This window comes from Phoca vitulina, unplaced genomic scaffold (assembly GCF_004348235.1).
Source record: "Phoca vitulina isolate PV1807 unplaced genomic scaffold, GSC_HSeal_1.0 scaffold4, whole genome shotgun sequence".
Classification (NCBI taxonomy): Eukaryota; Metazoa; Chordata; class Mammalia; order Carnivora; family Phocidae; genus Phoca; species Phoca vitulina.
In genome coordinates, this window is record NW_022589707.1 from 36,462,843 (window position 1) to 36,484,188 (window position 21,346).

At 35.1% G+C, this 21,346-nt stretch overlaps 1 protein-coding gene across 3 annotated transcripts in view; it reads right to left on the minus strand.

Moving 5' to 3' along the window:
* The window catches only part of BBS9 (Bardet-Biedl syndrome 9), a 448,772-nt gene that overhangs the window by 273,370 nt on the left and 154,056 nt on the right, over nt 1-21,346 (minus strand). For all 3 annotated transcript variants that reach the window (XM_032401801.1, XM_032401802.1, XM_032401803.1), the window contains 3 exons: nt 11,316-11,497; nt 6,680-6,756; nt 3,506-3,559 (listed from right to left, as the gene is read on the minus strand). In XM_032401801.1, the coding sequence (XP_032257692.1) occupies nt 3,506-3,559; nt 6,680-6,756; nt 11,316-11,497 (313 nt within the window). The remainder of the gene's footprint in view (nt 1-3,505; nt 3,560-6,679; nt 6,757-11,315; nt 11,498-21,346) is intronic.

A 21,346-nucleotide genomic window follows, 5' to 3' on the forward strand; every position in this document is an offset into this window, starting at 1 on the left:
TCTGGTAAGTGCTGTGAATTGTGCAAGACTGTTGAATCTCAGATCTGCACCTCTGAAACAAATAATGCAATATATGTTAAGAAAGAAAAAAAGAAGAAGAAGAATGTAGCAGGAGGGGAAGAATGAAGGGGGGGAAATCAGAGGGGGAGAAGAACCATGAGAGACAATGGACTCTGAAAAACAAACTGAGGGTTCTAGAGGGGAGGGGGTTGGGAGGATGGGTTAGCCTGGTGATGGGTATTGAGGAGGGCACGTTCTGCATGGAGCACTGGGTGTTGTGCACAAACAATGAATCATGGAACACTATATCTAAAACTAATGATGTAATGTATGGGGATTAACATAACAATAAAAAAAATTTAAAAAAAAAAAAGAAAGGATAACTATTGATGCAAATAAATACAATAAACACAGCAAATGAACAATGAATCCTCAATTTTTACTTTATAAGCCCTGGGAATACATGAGGGGAATCTGCATACCACAAGCAAAGCTTCCTTCATGATGTCTGATCATTATAAACAAAAAATTTTTAGTAAAATCTTGATGGTAATTATGGGAAGAAGAAATTATGCCAGGACCACTGAATAAACAGGATACAACTTAAATATTTTACTATAAATAATAATATAATGCTAGTCTATACATATATTTTTAAATAAAATTAATAATATTAATGATAACCATTAACGGCTTTTTATATTCATGGAACCATGCGAATAAATTATTTGTGTGCATTATCTCATTTAATCTTCACAACAGCATGAAACAGGGACTATCACTATACATCATTTTACAGAAGAGAAAACTGTGGTTCAGAGAAGCTAAATAATTTCCCCAAGGCCACTCTGATTATAAGTGAAAGAACCACAATTTAACTTCTGTCTGCCAGAATCCAGAGTCCATGCTCTTAATAAACTGTGGTTAAGTCTCAAAACAACCCTGCAATTAAAAAGTATCCTCATTTTACAGTTTAAAAAAAGAGGTTCAGAGAAGTTAAATAACATGTCCAAGACCAATAAGCCAATATGTGCAAGAGAACTGAAAACTATCACCATGAATATATCATAAGAGCTTAGTTTTAAAAGTGAAAATGAAAAATCTTTAAAGTAGTAATAAGCTGCTTAAAAGAGAACATACATTCTGGACCGCCTGGGTGGCTCAGTTGGTGAAGCATCTGCCTGTGGCTCAGGTTATGATCCCAGGGTCCTGGGATGGAGCCCCGTATGGAGCCCAGCACTGAGCCCCCCTGATTCTCCCTCTCCCTCTACCCCTCCCCCTCCCACTCATGCTCTCTCTTTCTCAAATAAAATCTTAAAAAAAAAAAAAAAAAGAACAGACATTCTGACTCCACCTGGCATAACAATGTGTACTTAGACAACGATCACACAATTTTACACTGTGTAAAATCATGATAGCTCTCATGCACAGATTTATTAAACCCCAACAATGGCCTAGGCATTTTCAAATGTGAACCAAGGAGACGTGTGATGAAAATAACTAGAGGAACAAAGAAGACTTGTGTTTGAGCCAAAAAAAAAAAAAAGAGTTAAAGACTTGGCTAGATCATAAACCTCGTATTTTAAGAGAAAAATAATTACAGAATATTAAGGGGAAAACATAAAACATTAATATAAGAATTTTCCATGCTGTTTTCTGGTTCTAACAAAATGAAATATGATCCTTAGGAAATATAATACCAAATTTTTATCCTAGATATATAAATATGACTCCAAAGGCCAGGTATGAACAACCACTCTGCCTTAGTTGCCTGGAATAGATGGTCACGCATCATGCACACATACTCAAGGTAGCCACATCTTCATTCACTTGGAACGGATGGAAAAATTTTCTCAATTAACAGGATTTATTATAATGGAAACTTGCATGGTTATATATCTTGGCTGCTGTTGTTATAAAAGGCTATAAGAAGAGATTTATAGCAAAATTTGTATAGAAACCGTCCGACAGAATCAGGAAGTCATTGTGTCTGCTGTACAAGTCCAGCTGATTTTATGCAACCCTTGTGTGTTGCATTCTTTCTCATGCTCTTAATAATGGCAATAAGGAAGAGAGCTGAGACTTAGTCATTCTCAAATATAAAAATTCCATTAATGAAGGAGAATTTTCCAGTAGTGTCATGCCACCATTTTAAGATGGCTATTATTACACATGAAAGCCTAGGAACTGCATAGGTGAGAAAGGTGTATTTACTTATAGCAATAACGAGCAGTTGGTGGGGGGTGGGAATTAGCATGAGCAATGTTATCTGGTTTAAGTACAGGATTTCTTTTTGCAATTTATAGTGTGCTCCTGAATTATTATGTGTGTGTGTCTGAACAGTATCGGTAGATAGATAAAAAAGAGGTTTCTCTACACAAAAGTCTATAGATCATTCTTGGAACTCTGCAGCGGTTTTTTTTTTGTTTTTTTGTTTTTTCTTAAATGTTTGATTTCTTGCCACTACTGCTTTTCCAGACTCAGAGGTATTAATGAGATAGAGCCTTTGATTGGATGGGGGGAGGGAGAACTGGGAAAGACCACCCTTGTTTCCAGTGGCAAGAATCCAAAAAAATTAGCTTAGGAAACTGTTACAAGATTGGGCTCCCTTCAACTTCTACCAAAGATCCCCACACTTGGGCCACCCGCTGGGTCCAGTGTAAGCGAACACAATTGGTAAAGCCTGGTGCCCTGTCAAGCTCCTCCAAGGACAGCAACCCATAATCTAAGAAAATAAAAAGTCCTGTCCAAGTTTTAACTAAGCAAATCGCCAAGATCCACAACTTTTCCTGGCTCCAAGGTCTGGGCAGTGATAAATATTTTCAGCTTAATAACGTGCTGACTGATTACCACACTTTAATCTAAATGCCTTAAGAGGGTTCTACATTTGAGTTCTAGTTCTAAAATTCTACAATGACAGGACTAAAAATCTTAACCAAAACCACATCCTTCATATTCTATTTTTTTAGGACTATCAATTTGTCATTACTCTACTTTGTGGCTTCTTCATTTAATATTTTCTTGCTATAAATACATCCATTTAAAGTTAATGTTATGGCAGGTAGATGAGTGGAAATTCTTCTCAAATATACACATAATTATAGATAGAAGAAAGATATTAGCATTCATATGATTCCCCTATATATATGATGCTGCAATCAACTGGTTGGTCTATCATAAATGGTGATGACACAATTCCTCCAACATATTTAAAATGCTAATTTTGTTTCTAGAAAAAAGACCCTAGATCATTTAAACATAATGGTTAAGCATAACCCATAAAAATTATTTATATTACATAACATTGCTACAAATGCAATTATCAGTTTTATATTTGTAGGAAACAATAAAGGTTATCCTTGCTACCCAAGGCTGAGGGAAATGTATAAATTTCAAGTGCTTGTTTTACATTTCCATAAGCCAGTCGTAGGATGACAAGAGTGGCAGATGTGATGAAATGTGTAATACTGTTTGCACAATACAGTCTAGAACCATGGTACAATACCTTAACTGTGACTGAAGGGACAAGGTCAGTTCCCACTTCAACATCAGTAGCTTGCTGTAAAAACAGAATTGAGAAGAGAAGGAAGGAAAGAATGGTTGCAAATTACATGTCTATCAATGAGTAAACACAATGGGTGCAATATATACTTCCCACCACCAAAATAGGGAACTAACCATAAAGGACTTATCAATCTAATGACAGACTAAAAGGGTCAATGTGGCTTTTTGAATACCTTCAACTGGAAAGTCATAAGCTAATAAAAACCTTCTCCAAAATGGAAAAAAAAAGGTCACATATTTTATTATTAAAATACTCTCTTGACAAGTTTACTTAAATGTTGAAACTAATAGAATTTAAATAAAAAAATTGGGGGGCACCTGGGTGGCTCAGATGGTTAAGCATCTGCCTTCAGCTCAGGTCATGATCCCAGGGTCCTGGGATCGAGTCCCGCATCGGGCTCCCTGCTCCTTGGGAGCCTGCTTCTCCCTCTGCCTCTCTCTCTCTCTCTCTGTCTCTCATGAATAAATAAATAAAATCTTAAAAAATAAATAAATAAATAAATTTTTTAAAAATATTGAAACCAATTAATTCTATTAACTAGTTCTTTATTGAAGAAAGCCTCCTTGTACTTCTCAGATAAGCATTATGCTATCCTTTAAGGTCCTTATATTTTCAACTTGCCAAAGGTATTCTGATTAATAATATGTATCTAAGACATGTAACTAATGATACAAAGCTTGAGTGGCCTTACACCTAGAAAATAAAAGTAGAAGTGTATTTTTTTACTAGCTCATATCATAAACTAGGTCACTCTTTGAACATCAGCCTGGGTTACTTGATCCTACCCCTTAAAGAATTCAGAGCATAATATAATACAGCAAACATTTCCTTATAAGTTATAATTTACTTATTAGAGTGATAGATTGAGAGGAAAAAATGCTCACTCTATGACAGAATAAGACCAAGGGGTAACATAATCTTCCATAATACCCATTATTAGGGAACAATTAAGATCATAAAATCACTAATCCAACCAATGAATAGATCCATTGTGCTTTTAGTTAACTTATTTGAATTTTTTTTTACTAAGAAAAACTAAGCCACTTCTAAGCAACAGGGATGGCTATAATATACTGGGTATCAGCATAAGTAAGAGTTGGGAGATTCCTATTCTATTATATACGACTCCACAGAAAACGATATATGAACTCTGATCCACCTCAATACAGAAGATAGGACAGCAATGCTTGTCTCATCTATAAAAGACCTCACTCTAATATAAATTATATTATTTTTTAGATGTGTGCTTTCATAATAATGACAAAATAAAATACTAAACCAGGCTTTTCGCTCTAGTAGAACCTAAAATCCTAAATTGTAAAATGAAATGTTTTACATTTACCTGTCCACAGATCTAGAAGAGAAACCAACAGCTCCTGTTTCCTGCTCTTTTCAATCCATGTTTAAACACCTAGGTACTTCAAGGACAGCAGTCCTTTGGGAAGATAAAATTATAGCCGGAGAGAAATAGCTACACAAAGACACCATGGCACCCCAGCCATATAAATCGTTGGGTTAGTGTGTTCTAATGGGATGAATATGATACTCTCAGGAATATCTTAAGAAGGAAAAAATAGTAAGACAGGGAAAATGAAGCTGGAAAGAGACACCTAGTTAAGAGGAAACAGCACTCTGAGTTACCAATAGGGAAATATACATTACAATATAGTGCTGTTACACAAGGCCTGTTCCTACAAAGATCAAAAGTTGCTAAAGAACAGAAAGGGAATTCCTCCTTCCAAACAGCTTATGTTTAAGAGAACCTAGAAAAAATTATATAAGTTGCCCAAAGGAAAATAAGAATCATTTCCAAGGCAAGAAAATGTGTGTACATTTGTCAGCTAACTACGCAAAAATGTTCCACTCAGACTACACCCTTCAGGTAGAGTGAGAAATGGTGTGTGCTGAATGGCCAATGTTTTAAACAGTGCCTCTACTATGTGACTCAGCTGAGTGAATGTTTCTTTCATATATAGTACTTTTTTTTAAGTATGCCCAACTTACTATATTATGGCAATGTTAACGTGATTTTTATCACAGCTTGGGTTGGCTCTTTATACCAAGATTAATCTTTGAAAACTTAGGACAAGTACTTAACTATATTATGCTCTGATACCTAAATATCGAAGTCATTTCCCAGGTAAAATTACATGACATGAACTCCAAATATAGTAAAAACCAGTGAATTTGATCACTTGCCAAAACTGATCAACTTCTGATTCAGACACAGATAAACTTAATAGATTTTTGCCCAAACTGCAGGCAGTGAGACATAACCAATTATAATCTAACAAGTGCTTACAGAAAACTAAACAAGGAGATGGGGCAACATGACCAAGGACAGTCCCTCTTTCATCCTTCCTGTTTCTCATCTCCATTCATTTATGAAGCAAAAATACTGAGCACTCATTATGTGACAGACACTAAAGATATGGCAGTGGACGAGATAAGCAGTGGAATGCAGGGTATGGTGGTGGTGGTGGTGGTGGTAGTGGTGATAATGCTAAAAGAACTAAAATGTAATTTGATGATGATGATGATGATATTGTTATCATAACAATGCAACAAAGTAGATTCTATTATTATTCCCATTTTACAGATGAGAAAAATTGAGACTAAGAAAATAAAATACCCTGCCCTGGGTCACACAGATACAAACGGCAGGAAAAAATAATTCCTGGCCCAACTGCCCAACTGTTTATTGTTAAATAACACACACAGACACCTCCCTTCCCAACCCCATCTCCCTCTACCCCACAACACTATCTCATTGAACCTTCAACAAAAATCTTGTAGGGTATTATTCACCTGGATTATGATTATCTCAATATTCTGGTACTGAAAAAGTGTTTTTTTTTTTTAAAGTAGATTCAGAATAATGGGGAAAACCTCTTCTACTGTTGCCCCATCCTCTCCTTTTTTTAGATCAAAATCCTACCTAAGGAACTCCTAAGAGATTGGAAATGTTTTTTCTAGAAAGTAATAAAGACTAAAAGTTGTTATCCTCCGTAGTTTCTATCTGGGGACCAAAAATTTAAACCAATACATATTGATCCCAAATCAGCAGAGTCCACCACTATCCTAAACCCTTTTAAAGTCTGCAAATATACCTACAGACACTGAATCAAAGTTAGGAGAAACCATGGCAGAAACTTTCAAATCATCTTCTCTCTCCGTCATGGGCCAAATACCTGTAATTTAAAAAGAAAAACAATATTTAATCATAAGGTAAACCTGCTGCATACAGTTTTTTAAAAAAGGTTTTTCTATATCATATATCAAAAAACAACCCCATAAACATACTCACAACTTGAAAAAAACTAATGCATTACAGAATTAGAAATCTGATAATTCTTCCCCCACTACAAAATTTTAAAGAAAAACTGTCTTTCTCCAAAGATACTATCTAAGATATGTCCCAGTGACTGAAGAGTGTTGGGAACTTCAATGCTTTCTCCTTAACACTATAGGTAGAAGCCCAAACTATAACTTTTTGAAGGTAAGTTGGTCAGAACTATCAAAATGTAAAATATACATATCCTATGATTTAACAGTTCTACTCCTTAGCATTTATCCAATACTCACAGACACACCAAAGGAGCTTCTCTGCTGCTGGTAGTTATTAAAAACAAAAACAAAAACAACCTAAATCTCTATATTTCTATTAATAGGGAAATGCTTGACTAGATTATGGTATATCCACACTGTGCAATGATCCAAAGCCCAAAGCTGTAACTAAGAGTGCTATCCAACTTTATACACTATTATGAAAAGAACTCCAGGATGTGCCTATTAATAAAAAAAAAAAAGCAAGACGTTGTACAATGCATCTAATATGCACATATTTGTGTAAAAAGAAATAAACACGAATTTTTTTAAAGAATACACACTCTTTTTTTTTTTTTTTAAAGATTTTATTTATTTGTTAGAGAGAGAGAGACAGCGAGAGCAGAAACACAAGCAGGGGGAGTGGGAGAGGGAGAAGCAGGCTTCCCGCCGAGCGGGGAGCCCGATGCGGGGCTCAATCCCAGGACCCTGGGATCATGACCCGAGCCGAAGGCAGACGCTTAACGACTGAGCCACCCAGGCGCCCCCATAAACACTCTTGATAAAGGTTACCTTTAAATAATCTAGAGGAACTAGGATCTGGGGGTTTTACCCTTTTAGTACTCTTAAGAATTATTTTCATCATATTCGTGTTATTTTCACAACTTAAAATTTCACGATTTAAAAATGTTTATAGTGCATAATGAGATATGAACAAGTGACACAGATCCTAAATAAACAAGAAACCTAAATAATATATATGCAAAAATACATGTGTATATTATGTGTGTGTGTATTTATATACATATATATATGAATGACAGATTATTGGCTGCCCACCTAACAACCACTTTCCCCTCCTCCTCCTCCTTTGCGGCAGAGCTGTAATTCTACTGAGGCATTCGCCTTCATCTCAAAGTCCTTGGATTGGTCAGATCCAATCATGGTGATTTCATTCCCCCAACCATTTGTTGCTTTAGGCATGAGCACTGGGGGCTTAATCCTGGCAGACGTGAGGTGAAGGGAGTTGGGAGTGGGGGTGCTGGCACATGCTTCTGGGAAAGCTATTTCCCCATAATAAAAAGGGAGACTTAGGAGAAATGTCTCTCTTCTTCCCTGGAAATCATATTTGCACATAATACCTGGAACTGCTGAGATTACCCTGTGACCCTGAGAGGAAACATCCCTCACACACCAAGGATAGCTGACTGAAAACATGGAAAGTTCTTGGATGATGCCACAGGAATCAGCTGTCTCACAAAGAGAAGAACTACCTACAATTCCCATCAGGCATTCCCTCCAGTACTGCAATATTGGATGTAGGAATTTCCATAACGTACTTAGTGACAATACGGAAGCCTGCTCCCTGCCTACCCAATAACCATTCTTCAGTTCTTTACTAAAAGAGGCTCAATTTTATTCTGAGCAACAAAGTGCTCAGCTAAAACACAAATTTTCCCAGCCTCTTATAAGCTTGGCGTGGCCAGTGAGATGTGAATAGAAGCTGCTCAGGGTGTGGCTTCCAGGAAAGATCCTTAAGGAGGCTGACTCAGCTGCAGATGTGAGGGCAGGAGTTCCAGAAGCCATCCTGGACCAATAGATGACCCTGGGAGAAAGAATTGGAGCCCCTGACAACAGTGGAACTGCCAGACCAACCCTGGTCTGCCCATTGCTGGACTTCTTTTCCATGGGAAAGAAATAAACCTCTGCCTTGTTTAAGCCACCTTATTTGGGTATTGTGTTATGTGCAGACAGACTTGGGCCTAAACAACACATCTTCTAACAAGGTCACCAAGTACAAATGCTTCTAGTACTCAATGGTAAAGGCAACTTAGTTGTCCTAGACATATTTTCAATAGGGTACAGAGTTTCATCTATATGCCCCTTTCTTACTGTTCTCTTTCCCTTCCTGAAGACACAATTATGTGGGAGGCTATCTCAATATCATACTCATTCCTTCACACCCCAGGTAAAGAACATGATCAACTGGCTTAATTATAAGGAAATTCTGCCTTTGAAAGTGCCTACCAACAGATGTTGTTGACTACTGGTAACAGAAATGCTAGGCAGGATTCACACTAATGAGCTGAATATGAAAAACTTCAAAACCCATGAGCCATACAGAAATTATTACTATAATTTCATGCTTACAACATACATTCCTCATATAAGTTACACACATAAAATCAGCTTCAAAAACACTTTTATTACAGTAGATAATATACACCATGTGTACAACAAAATGTACTCTTTAAATTGGCTTTAAATTTTGCTGAAACTCTGCTTTGAAGAAATAAAAAAGCTCTAAGTACCAAAAATAATCCGCAAGACTGTGAACTTATTTTTGTGAATTAAAGTCACTATACCTAAAATAAGTGGCATTTAAATGAATAATGAGGTCATCAAAAAGTTCAGAGTTTTAACTTCTCATAATCTTCTATAATGAAATGATTTAGTGCTTTTATATAATTACAGGTATTTAATAAACAAATATACCACAGTTTTATAAGGGTACAGAATACTAAGTTTTTTCAATATCTACAAATAAAATATTTTAAAAGTCCCTCTTTCTTACAAGTTTCTCTTTGGGTTTTTTTTTTTTGGTTGTGTGTGTGTGTATGTGTGTGGGTGGTTTTTTTGTTTGTTTGTTTTTTTAGGACTAAAACCAAATGATGATGGCAAAGAAGTGTCAGGGAACTTCAAATATTAACAAAATTTTGAGGTTATGTAAATAATGAACTTTGCACCCAAGTCTGTGGGCACATCCCTACCTTAATTAGCAGTTATTTCAAAATATACAAAAGGATCAAGGTAATGACAACTTTAAAATAGCCCAACCCTTCTCACTCAAGGGCATCACTATGGCCAGCAAAAAAAAACTTTTAGCTGTAAGGGATTTTTCTGAGAAATCTTTTACACAATTGAGTGTTAATCAAAATATCATTAGCACATTGTTTATGGAAAGGGCAAAATCTCAAGACACAAAATCTAAAGTGAAAAGCAACATTAAATTTATTTAATGAACTCTGGAAATTTCATGTTTCATATATATGCCACTCTTCTCCAATTATATTTTTAAATGAGATAAAGAGACTCATAATTTCATTAATCCCCAAAACACTAGTATCAAAAAGGGGGGGAATGTGTATATTGCAATGTGACACATTCAATTTTAACAATTCTCCATTTGAGAGGGGGTGCTGACAACAAATAGGTTTTCTGTAATTGGAGGTACTTAAAAGACCTAAGTTTCACTGGTTTACTTTCAAAACTTTCTAGGACAATGTGTGAAGCCAAGGCATAATAATTTTACTTTAATAATCATGTTTTTAAAATATATTATCTAAATTCCTCTGAATCTGTCTTGGTAATGGAGACTCAAAAATATATAAATCTAGTAAAGTGATTGGATCAGGATTAAGATTGGCTCTGGTGTTTTGGTTGGCTTTTGATGCTCTGCTTCTTTTATTATTCCTACTTGTTTTAACATTTCTCTCATGTGAAAATAGTCCATATTTTTTCTCATTAAAAAAATACTTTTACCTGACTCTGAGAAGAAAACTTAAGATAATGTTTTTCACATGTCCAATTCAAACTGCAGGATTGGTGTTTTGTTTCTCTTTTTAATTTACAATAAAATTATACCCCTGTGAATCCCAAATAAAGATAACATTGAGTTGCGCAAAACTCAGAAACTAAAAATATCATCAGCCTCTGAGTCATTAGAAATCAACATACTGCAGGCTACACTCCATTTGGATGGCTAATTAACTGCATACCTAAATAATGTCACTGAACTGCGAATGACCACATATTTAGTAACAAGGTGGTAACTCATGTACTGCTTTGGTTTCTTTTAAAAGAAGCAACTAAAATGTTTTCAGGGATATTAGAAGTTAACAAATGATCATTCTAAAGTTTAATGCTCTTCTCAAGTCCTGAAACCACTATGCAAAGAAGTGTTTTGTTCCTTTCTTAGAGTTTAAAGAAAAAAAACTAGGTATCTCTGTCCCTGAAACACACTAACAAAAGCAATAAGCTATAAAATACAAATTAAAGAGCAACACTGTTTTTACAAATATGATTTTAATTAAGCCTGGAGGAGAAAATTAACTAATACATTCAAAATATTATCTACATACAAAATAATACCAATTTTATAATGAACACCAAAATCAAATACTAAAACTTGCAAATAAGATACCTTGTGATTTATTAACATCTTTGATGATTTTCTGAAGTTCTTTCAATTCTGTATCAAGTTCATCATAGTGTAGTTCTCTAGACTCAACCTTTGGAGCTTGGAACAAAGAAGGGTCTGTCCCCAGGTATGAACACTGCAAGTGACCATCATCACTCAGAGTGACTATCACTCCTTTTAAATCACTACAATAAGAAAGAGAAAATGAGACATAATTCAAATTTTTGGTAGATTTAGACTTGACCAACAATATTTTTATTCAATTTAGTTTCAACATGCCATTAAGAAAATGGCCATTATAACTATCTCTAAAGTTTTACATCAAGGACTCAATTCAAATATTTCAAACATGATTTATATTTATATAAACACTCCCAATGTTAGGATTCATTACACAGGGGGAAAAAAACCTTAACAATAATTATAATAGCTGTCACTTTGGGGGACCTAACTACATGATAAATCATGCTCCAAAAGCTTTTCAAGTACTGTATCATTTACTCCTCGCTCCAGCTCCCACTTGGTAGATTCTTTTTTTTTTTTTTAAGATTTTATTTATTTATTTGAGAGAGAGAATGAGATACAGAGAGCATGAGAGGGGGGACGGTCAGAGGGAGAAGCAGACTCCCTGCCAAGCAGGGAGCCCGATGCGGGACTCGATCCTGGGACTCCAGGATCATGACCTGAGCCGAAGGCAGTCGCTTAACCAACTGAGCCAGCCAGGTGCCCCCACTTGGTAGATTCTTAAGAGGCATGTGAACGCTTGTGAAGCTACCGTGGATCAAGAGTGAGCCACGGGCTGGCTGAAGATCATGGCTGAGGCACAGGAACAAAGACAGGACAATATGGGCAATGGTGAAAAATATTAGCAAAGTAAGCCCTGCAAGACCTTGAAGAGAAATGAAATCCCTGCTCTTTTCCTTTTCATTCTCCACCCTGGGGACTTGTGTTTGTGCTCTTTCCCCAGGGGCCCCCACCATGACTTCCTTCACACACCCTCCTACTAAAGCAGTCACAGTTACTCTTGCTCTTCACTCAGAGAGGGAGGGAGAAGTATCCCATTTCCTCATTTTGTAGCTCTCTCTCCATCCCTCTTCCTCCCATCCTTTCACTCTTCTCTCTTAGGCTCTTTTAATTTTTTTTTTTTTTTACTCTAGAATCTGGACCTAATATATAAATTATAGATAAACTTAGCATATCATTTTTAAAAGTTGTAAATTTTCCTGATCATGCTATAAAAAGTTGAAATGAACACTATTTGCTTCCTCCTTAGCTTACTCAGAAGAAAAAATAAGTCAACATTGTCATAAGTCATTTTGAGCTGATGCATAATGAATTTGATTTTCATTTGTTATATTTTCTAGCAGCCTTTGATTTAAAAAAAAAAAAAGAGGTTTCTAGCCTCATTCTAAAGGTTAAATATTAATCAAAACTTACAGAAAATTTGAGAGAAAAAACAACTTGAAAAAAATACTGCTATTCATCTGAAAAAAAATATATATAAGGTATATAAGAGTCTAGGCCTTATTCAGAATGAGTAAGAAATTTTAAAACTCCCCAACATTGGGTCATGGCAAGTGGTCAGCTCATTAATCAAAAAGCTTAACTTGGATGAGAGTAGATAGTAACATTGTTCAATCTCGCCTATAGGGTGGCCACCAGCATCCACTTTACCACCTGCCTTCAACACAAAATTCCTTTTTTTTTAATATGTGTATGCATATCCAGTCCTTATATTTGACTCAGAAGTCAAGAAGTGCTTGAATTTTTACCTCTATTTCTTCAGGTTCTTGATGCATAGAACTTTTTAAAAAATTTTTATTTAAATTCCAGTTAATTAACATATAGTGTAATATTACTTTCAGGTGTACACTATAGTGATTCAACACTTCCATACAACACCCCAGTGCTCATCTCAGCAGGTGCACTCCTTAATCCCCATCACCTATTTTACCCATCTCCCCTCTGGACACAACATTCCTATACATACTTTCTCTAGGACTTACTTAGGCACGGTCAGTGCCACATAACCCTCTGGTATGACTTCAGAGAAACAAAAAATAAATTGATATCACTAACTCAACAGCTAAAAAATTAGACTAGGAGTCAGAGACTCTGGGTTCTAACTCTGACTCTGCCCCTATATAGCAGAGTCAACTTAGAGAAGTCTTCCTAAATGTTATCTCTAAAATGAGAAAGTGAGACTCAATGATCCTCTATGGTCTTTAAGTTTTATGAATTGGTTCTGTTAATCTAGCTCAGAAAATAAATACTCCCAAAATAAAATTATTTTCTTAAAATAAAGTGTGAAAAGCAACCCCATAGTACCTCTGGGCTTTACCCTTTCTAAGCAGTCAGCTGAAGCCACCTAGTGGCCATGCCATGGAAATCCTAACTTCCAGCTCTGACAAGGCCATTTCAACAGGGCAAACCCTCTGTCCCCTCTGAGTTGTGACTGCGGTCTGTTCCCCATTCCACCCAACCCCACTAAGGTCTGGAAACTTAATGAGTCCTCAGGAAACTCTAGAACACTAAAGACAAGATCTTTGGCTGGCTTCTCAGAGAATGTGGAGATCATCAGTTGTTGGTTTTTTTTTTTTTAATTCAAAAGAGTATTTCCATTTTATCTTCACCCTTTGAGCAGTCCATAATATATGAAACCTAGTACGACCCAGTACAAGTATCCCTCAGTATTCAAATTTATTTGGTCTATGAATTGGATAACTTATTATTGAATCAGTTTTGTTCCACTGTTTTAGACAGCAAATAGCAACAATTTAGACACAAGAGATTTATCTAAAAATGTATCTAAACCTATTAAGTTTAAGATAGAGTTTAAATAGTAGTGTATACATATATTTCTTCAGACTCTTAAAAAAAATCATTACTGGTGCTCAACCTGTACAAATATAAAAGGGAGGAGTCTTCCCTCACTGAAAGAATTTAACAAAGGTCACCAGAATGTCTTAAAAATAAATCACAAAACTTAAAGCAATTTACTTTTTTCTTCAGTAGCATCAGAATCATTGCATATAATTTAGATAAAATAACAGAAACTTAGACTTCAGTTGAATTCATTTAAGACTGCGCATTTTATTCCACAGGAACACTGTAATAAGCTCTAAAAACTCTAAAATAAATGAGTGGAATTTCTGTCTAAAACATCTATGATGGGACAGACAATTTGATTGAAGCCTAGAATACTAATTAATAAATAAGTCATCACTTGGTATCTTAATTCAAAGAACAAATTTTAAAATACATACATCATTCCTAAAGCTAAGCCAAATTTAAGTATAAAGAAAAAAGGAAAAACACAATCAAGGTAGTTTTTTTTTTTAAATCTTTCTAAAGAACATTTTATTTAACAATACTATCCATTTAAGTTAATGTGTAAGCTTCTGTGGATGATAGAATTTTATGCTAGAAGAAGCCATCAAGTAAATCAAGTATGGAATACACTATTACTTATATCTTTAGAGTTAACATTGCCAAAATTAAGGTCTCCAGATTATTGGTCCTTGAAGCTCATCAGCTAACCCAAGGCATTAGAATAATGTATTTTATGAGGAACCAAGGTCAAAGATGTTATATTCCTAAGACACATAATAATTTTGTGTATTTAGCAATGGAGCATGAAAATAAACAAGAGAGGTTACTCAGGAATCTGAAAGTAATTGTTTCATCACTCAGTAAACAGATCCCTGCCTTAACAATACATTCAAACAAAATTCCAGATGGATTTTAAAAGTTAAATTTTAAAATATGAAACTACAAAAATATTTATCTGCCCTTGGGATAGAGAGACCTTTTGCTGTAAGAAAGCAATGGAGAAAACTACAAAGGAAAGGATCACTAAATTAAACAACAAAAAAATTTTAAACTTGTTATATGCTTTAAAAAAACATGATAAAAAAGAACAAAAGGCAAACTGGGAAAATATTGGCAACCAACATAAAGTACATAATTTAAGTTGAACCATATGAAGTTGTGAATATTTAACTGTTTTTGACCTATAAAAACTATCTTGTATGTTTCATCTAATATGTAAAGAACTCTTATAAACCAAAAAAAAAAAAAAAAAACCTCACAAATCAATGAAAATGAGATTATATCCCAAAAGGAAAAGGTAAAAGGAAATGTACAATTCAGTTAAAAATAAGTCAATAGATAGATGAAAAATATATTTTTAAAAGCTGTATTTGATTATTTAATACTTTAAACTAGAAAAAATTGTATTTAATAATCAGTCCTGCTGTTAGAGAAGTTACATGGAAAACTCTTGTACACTTTCAATGGAAATATAAATTTGTTAAAGATGTTATTAGTGATCAGTTTAGAAATATCTATCAAAAGCCTTAAAAATGTTCATTACTTTTACACAATAATCGACTTCCACAGTTATTAAGGAAATTTAGAAACAACCCAAATGGTAAGAAAAAGGGGAAATATTTTTAAAAGCATGATGTATCTGTAAAAGAAAGTAGAGAAGCCATTAACAACCATGTTTTACAAATATCTGCTTTCAGGAAAAATAGCTACATATATATAGTGTAAAAGCAAAACACAATATTGCATACTTATTTTAATTTTGTAAGATATATGTATATAAAATACAGATTAGAAAAAAAAAATTACCCAAATGCTAATAGAATGGTGACTATCTCTGGTTAGTGAGATTATGAGCTATTTTTTCCTGTCTTACGGTTATAAGATTTTTTGAAACTATTTTTTTTTAAGAAAAAAAATGTATGTTCCATTTTCTATCCCCAGAGACTGAATTTGAATTTGCAATTTAAAAGTTAAATAATCTGTGGAATTAAAACTTTTATCCAGTTCTCTATTTTCTGACAAGGCCACTCTATCAAATATGCAACCTGAAAGTATTTGACATAGAGCTCACAAAAGATTAGAAAATGAACAGTTACAATAAAACAAATGAACGGAAGTTTTAAAAACAAATGAAAAGAACACACACTGACTCTAACGGTCTCTCGTCCACCCACATTTTATGGAAAAGAGAAATATTTTATCAAATTGTCAAAGTCTGGTGTTTATTACTAGATATAGATACCAAAGAAATCTTAAAAACTTAAATACTATTTATTGCACCCAATTTTTACTCTGCCTCAGGAAGGGGCATACAATTTAAAGGTCCCTCCCTTTAGGAAGAGCAGGCTGACTCAGTGTGAGCAGTCCTTCCTCAGCCCCAACAGGCTGGATGTGGTCATTTGAACATATTTTGAGTCATTTCATCATCAATCATTTAAGACATGTTTATTTAGCATCTCCTATACAATAGAAGCTACAAAGGCAAATAAGACATTGTGCTTGTCTCATAAAAAAACTCTGGTCTAGTTGAAAATGAAAACTTATTTAAAAAAAAAAAAAGAGAGAGAGTGATCCTGATTTTGACTTCTCCCCGCCAACTCAAACCTGTCCCCCCCTACAGGTCATATTATTTATTTTTCTAAGCATAATACCTAAGTATTCAAGAATCAAATATGGAAAAGAAAAAAGGAAAAGAGACAAATTCTACACAAAATGTCATATAAATGATATCTGCTTTTAATCTACAAAATTAAATATGAAATGATTATGGTATTGCCTCTTGTTGAGATGAAATTAGCTGACACACCTGGTTGGAATTCTATAGCAAGGGCACATTTGATAGCCATTTAGAAGTTACTTTTGTCAGCAGCTTCCAACTTTGTACATTTAGAAAAAAATTAAAATCTTTTTTTGGGGGGGAGGGACAGAGGGAGAGAGGGAATCTCTAGCAGGCTCCACACTCAGCATGAAGCCCAACATGGGGCTCAATCTCACAACCCTGAGATCATGACCTGAGTCGAAATCAAGAGTCAGACGCTTAACAAACTGTGCCACTCAGGAGCTCCTAAAATCTCTTTTGATGAGAATTATCAATTGTTAAAATTATTTGAGTTATAAAGTAGATTAATGAATACAGAATCTGACAGGGACGTGGCTCTCTTGTTCTTGCAAAGATGAGTATGTCTTAAACAAAAGAGAAATAATTTTCACATTGGAAATACCTCAAATCATAATTATACTTATGATTAAACCAGCTTTGTAATCTTTAGTGCCTCTACCAAACAAACATTAAAACAGAAAACAAAAGCAGAGGGTGCACAATATTGTTCTACTCTCTTTTTTATATATTCACCTCTCATTCTTCTACTGCATTTCATTTACTCTTCACTCATTCACTTATGCATTCATTCATCAAGCATTTTCAAACACCTATTACATGCAGAATACCATCTGAAGTGCTATAGAACATACACAAATTAATTAAAATCAGAAAATTAGGGACTCCTGGGTACCACAGTCAGTTAAACGTCTGACTCTTGGTTTCAGCTCAAGTTGTGATCTCAGGGTCATGAGATCGAGCCCCATGTTGGGCTCCATGCTCAGCAAGCAGTCTGCTTAAGACTCTCTCTCCCTCTCCCTCTGCACCTCCCCCACCCACATGCACATGTGCTCTCTTTCGCTCGCTCGCTTTCTCTCTCTAAAATAAATCTAACTTGGGCGCCTGGGTGGCTCAGTCGTTAAGCGTCTGCCTTCGGCTCAGGTCATGATCCCAGGGTCCTGGGATCGAGTCCCACATCGGGCTCCCTGTTCGGCAGGAAGCCTGCTTCTCCCTCTCCCACTCCCCCTGCTTGTGTTCCTGCTCTCACTATCTCTCTCTCTGTCAAATAAATAAATAAAATCTTTAAAAAAAAAAAAATAAAATAAAATAAAATAAAATAAAATAAATCTAACTTAAAAATCATTTTAAAAAAATAAAAAGAAAAAAATAAAATCAGAAATTAGCTCAAAAAAGATTGCAATCCCATAAAAGTATAATATGGCATGGAAGACATAAGTGCCATAAAACATGTATAAAGTACTTTAGTATTCATAAGTAACAATGTCATTTCTAGCCAAGAGGATCAGGGAAATTTTAATGGTGGAAATTGAAGCTGAAGTTGAACACTGGAATGTAGCCTATTCTTCAATAACTGTTTCTGAAACCTGAATTAACCCATATGTGATTTGTAAGCAATGAAATGCTATCAATAGAACTTGAAGCTGGTCCATACTCAATTTTTGCCACTACCTGAAAGCTTTGAACCTCCAAGTAGCAGCAGGAAAATGGAGTACATGACCATATACAATGCACCATTCTTCCACTGTCCTTCACAGCTCAGTTTGTATATGTGACCTAGACTGACAGTGTTTCTTACATGGTTCTCAAGATCAGTGTGCATTTTGCTCTTATCTCCTCAACCCTTCCTTCAAGCTACCTTCACCTTTCTGTTTAAAAGTAAAGTCCTAGGGCACCTGGGTGGCTCAGTCAGTTAATGGACCAACTCGATTTCAGCTCAGGTCATGATCTCAGGTTTGTGGGATCGAACCCCCATTGGGCTCCACGCACAGTGAGGAGTCTGCTTCTCTCCCTCTCCCTCTGCCACTCCCTCTGCTCACATGCTCTTTCTCTCTAATATAAATAGATCTTTTAAAAATACACAAAAAATTTAAAAATAAAAGTAAAGTCCTTGAGGCGCCTAGGTGACTCAGTTCATTGAGTGCCCGACTCTTGATTACGGCTCAGTTCATGATGTCAAGATCCTGGGATCTGCCTGCACTGAGCTCTGCGCTCAGCGTGAGGAGTCGTTTGAGATTCTCTTCTCTCCTTCTCCCTCACCCTTTGCCCCCGACCTCTAAAAAAGAAAAAGTAAAGTTCTCTTTTATTATGACTTTTTGTTTGTTTGTTTGGTGGGTTTTGTTTTGCTTACTTTTTTGGTGCCCCAATTAAAAAATTGTATAAATTTTAAGTGATTCATCCCATAAAATTTTATTTTTTAAAAACTTCTTACTGGTACACCTGAAACTAATGCAACACTGTGTACCAACTATACCTCAATTTAAAAAAAAAACTTCTGGGTGCCTGAGTGGCTCAGCTGGTTAAGCGACTGCCTTCGGCCCAGGTCATGATCCCGGAATTCTGGGATCGAGTCCCACATCGGGTTGCTTCTCCCTCTGACCCTCTCCCCTCTCATGCTGTTTCTCTCTTTCTCTCTCAAATAAATAAATAAATAAAATCTTTTAAAAAAATAAAAAATAAATTTAAAAACTTCTTACTGTTAATTTTTAATTTATGACATTATAACAAATATCTATAATATTTGAATCTTTTAAATTTGGAGAGTAGGTGTGAAAAATATCCAGTATGAAAGACATGAGAGAATAAAAGCATGAAGGGAGAAAAGTTCAGACTATGTATGAGAAAGAACAAACAGCCTGGATACAACATGTGGTGGATAAAATTAAGAGGAGACTGTTGGGAATAAAGCCACCTAAAGGTCTTAACCATTACTCTATGCAATTGTGGAAGGAGTGAAGGCTTTTGAGCCGGTGAGTGACATGAGCAAAAATATGCTTTAAAAAGATATACCTTAAAAGACTCGATATTGCTTTAAAAAAAAAGTTGATTCTCACCAAAATGATCTATAAATGCAAGACAATCCAAATGAAAACTCCCAGGCTTTTTTTTTTTTTTTTAAAGAAACTAACAAGCCAATTTCCACATTTCTATGGAAATACAAAAAACCTAGAATGGCAAAACAATCTTAAACAAAGAATAGGGCTGGAGAGCTTTCATAAACTGACATCAGGACACACTATAAATCTACCGTAATCAAGACACTATAGTATTAGCATGAGGATAAATAGATCTGTAAAACAGAATAGAGACTCCAAAACAAACCCATATTCATGCAGTCAGTGGAGTTACAACAAAGATGCCAAAGCATTCAATGGGGGGAAAAAAAAGTCTTTTTAACAAATGGTGTTGGAACAACTGGATATCCATATGGAAAAAAAGAAACTTCACATTCTATACAAAAATTAATTTGAGATGGATCATTGACCTAAACATAAGGGATAAACCTATAAAGATTTTTGAGGAAAACATAAGAATATCTTAATGACCCGGAATAGACAAAGATTTCTTAGGTACAAATAAATAAAGAGTTATAAAATAAATAAGTCACAGGCATGTAAAGTACTGCATAGGGAACATAGTCAATAATATAATGACTTTGTGTGGTGACAGATGGTAACTACAATTATTGTGGTGAGCATTTGGGAATGTATATAAATGTCAAATCACTGTGTTGTACATCTGAAACTAATATGATACTGTATGGCAACTATATTTCAACTTTAAAAATTAAAAACAAATAATTTCTGAGGATATGGAAAGCAAAAATCATTTTAAAAATGATAAATTAGATTTGTTCATACTTCAAAATTTCTCATCAAAAGATACCATTAAGAAAATGAATAGACAACCCAAAAACTGGGAGAAAATATTCACAAAACAAATTTCTGACAAAAGATTTGTGTCCTCTGCACATAAAGAACTACTATAACAAATGACAAAAAGATCAAAAAAATTTTTAACCGGGCAAAAGACTTGAGTAGACATTTCACAGAGTAAAGGATAAAAATGGCCAAAAAGCTAAGAAAAAGATGCTCAGCATTATTACTCATCAGGGAAATGCGAATTGAAATCACAATTAGGTACTACCACACATATATTAAAATGTTAAATTAAAAAGATTGACAGCACTAAATGTTGGAGATGATATGGAGCAACCAGAACTCTCATACATCCATGGTGGGATGTAAAATGGTTTAACTACTTTGCAAAGGGCTTGGCCATTTCTCATAAGGTTAAACACATACCAACCCTTTGGCCCAGCAATTTTATACTCCTAGTTAATTATCTAAGATAAATAAAATATATGTCCACAAAAAGGTTTATACAAGAGAAGGGAAAAAAACAAATTATGGGATAGTCATTGAATGGAACACTACTTAGCAATAAAAAATAGGGGCACCTGGTGGCTCAGTTAGTTAAGCAACAGACTCTTGATTTCAGCTCAGGTCATGATCTCAAGGCCCTGGGATCGAGCCCCATGTCATGCTCTGTGCTCAGCAAGGAGTCTGCTGGAGATTCTGTCTCC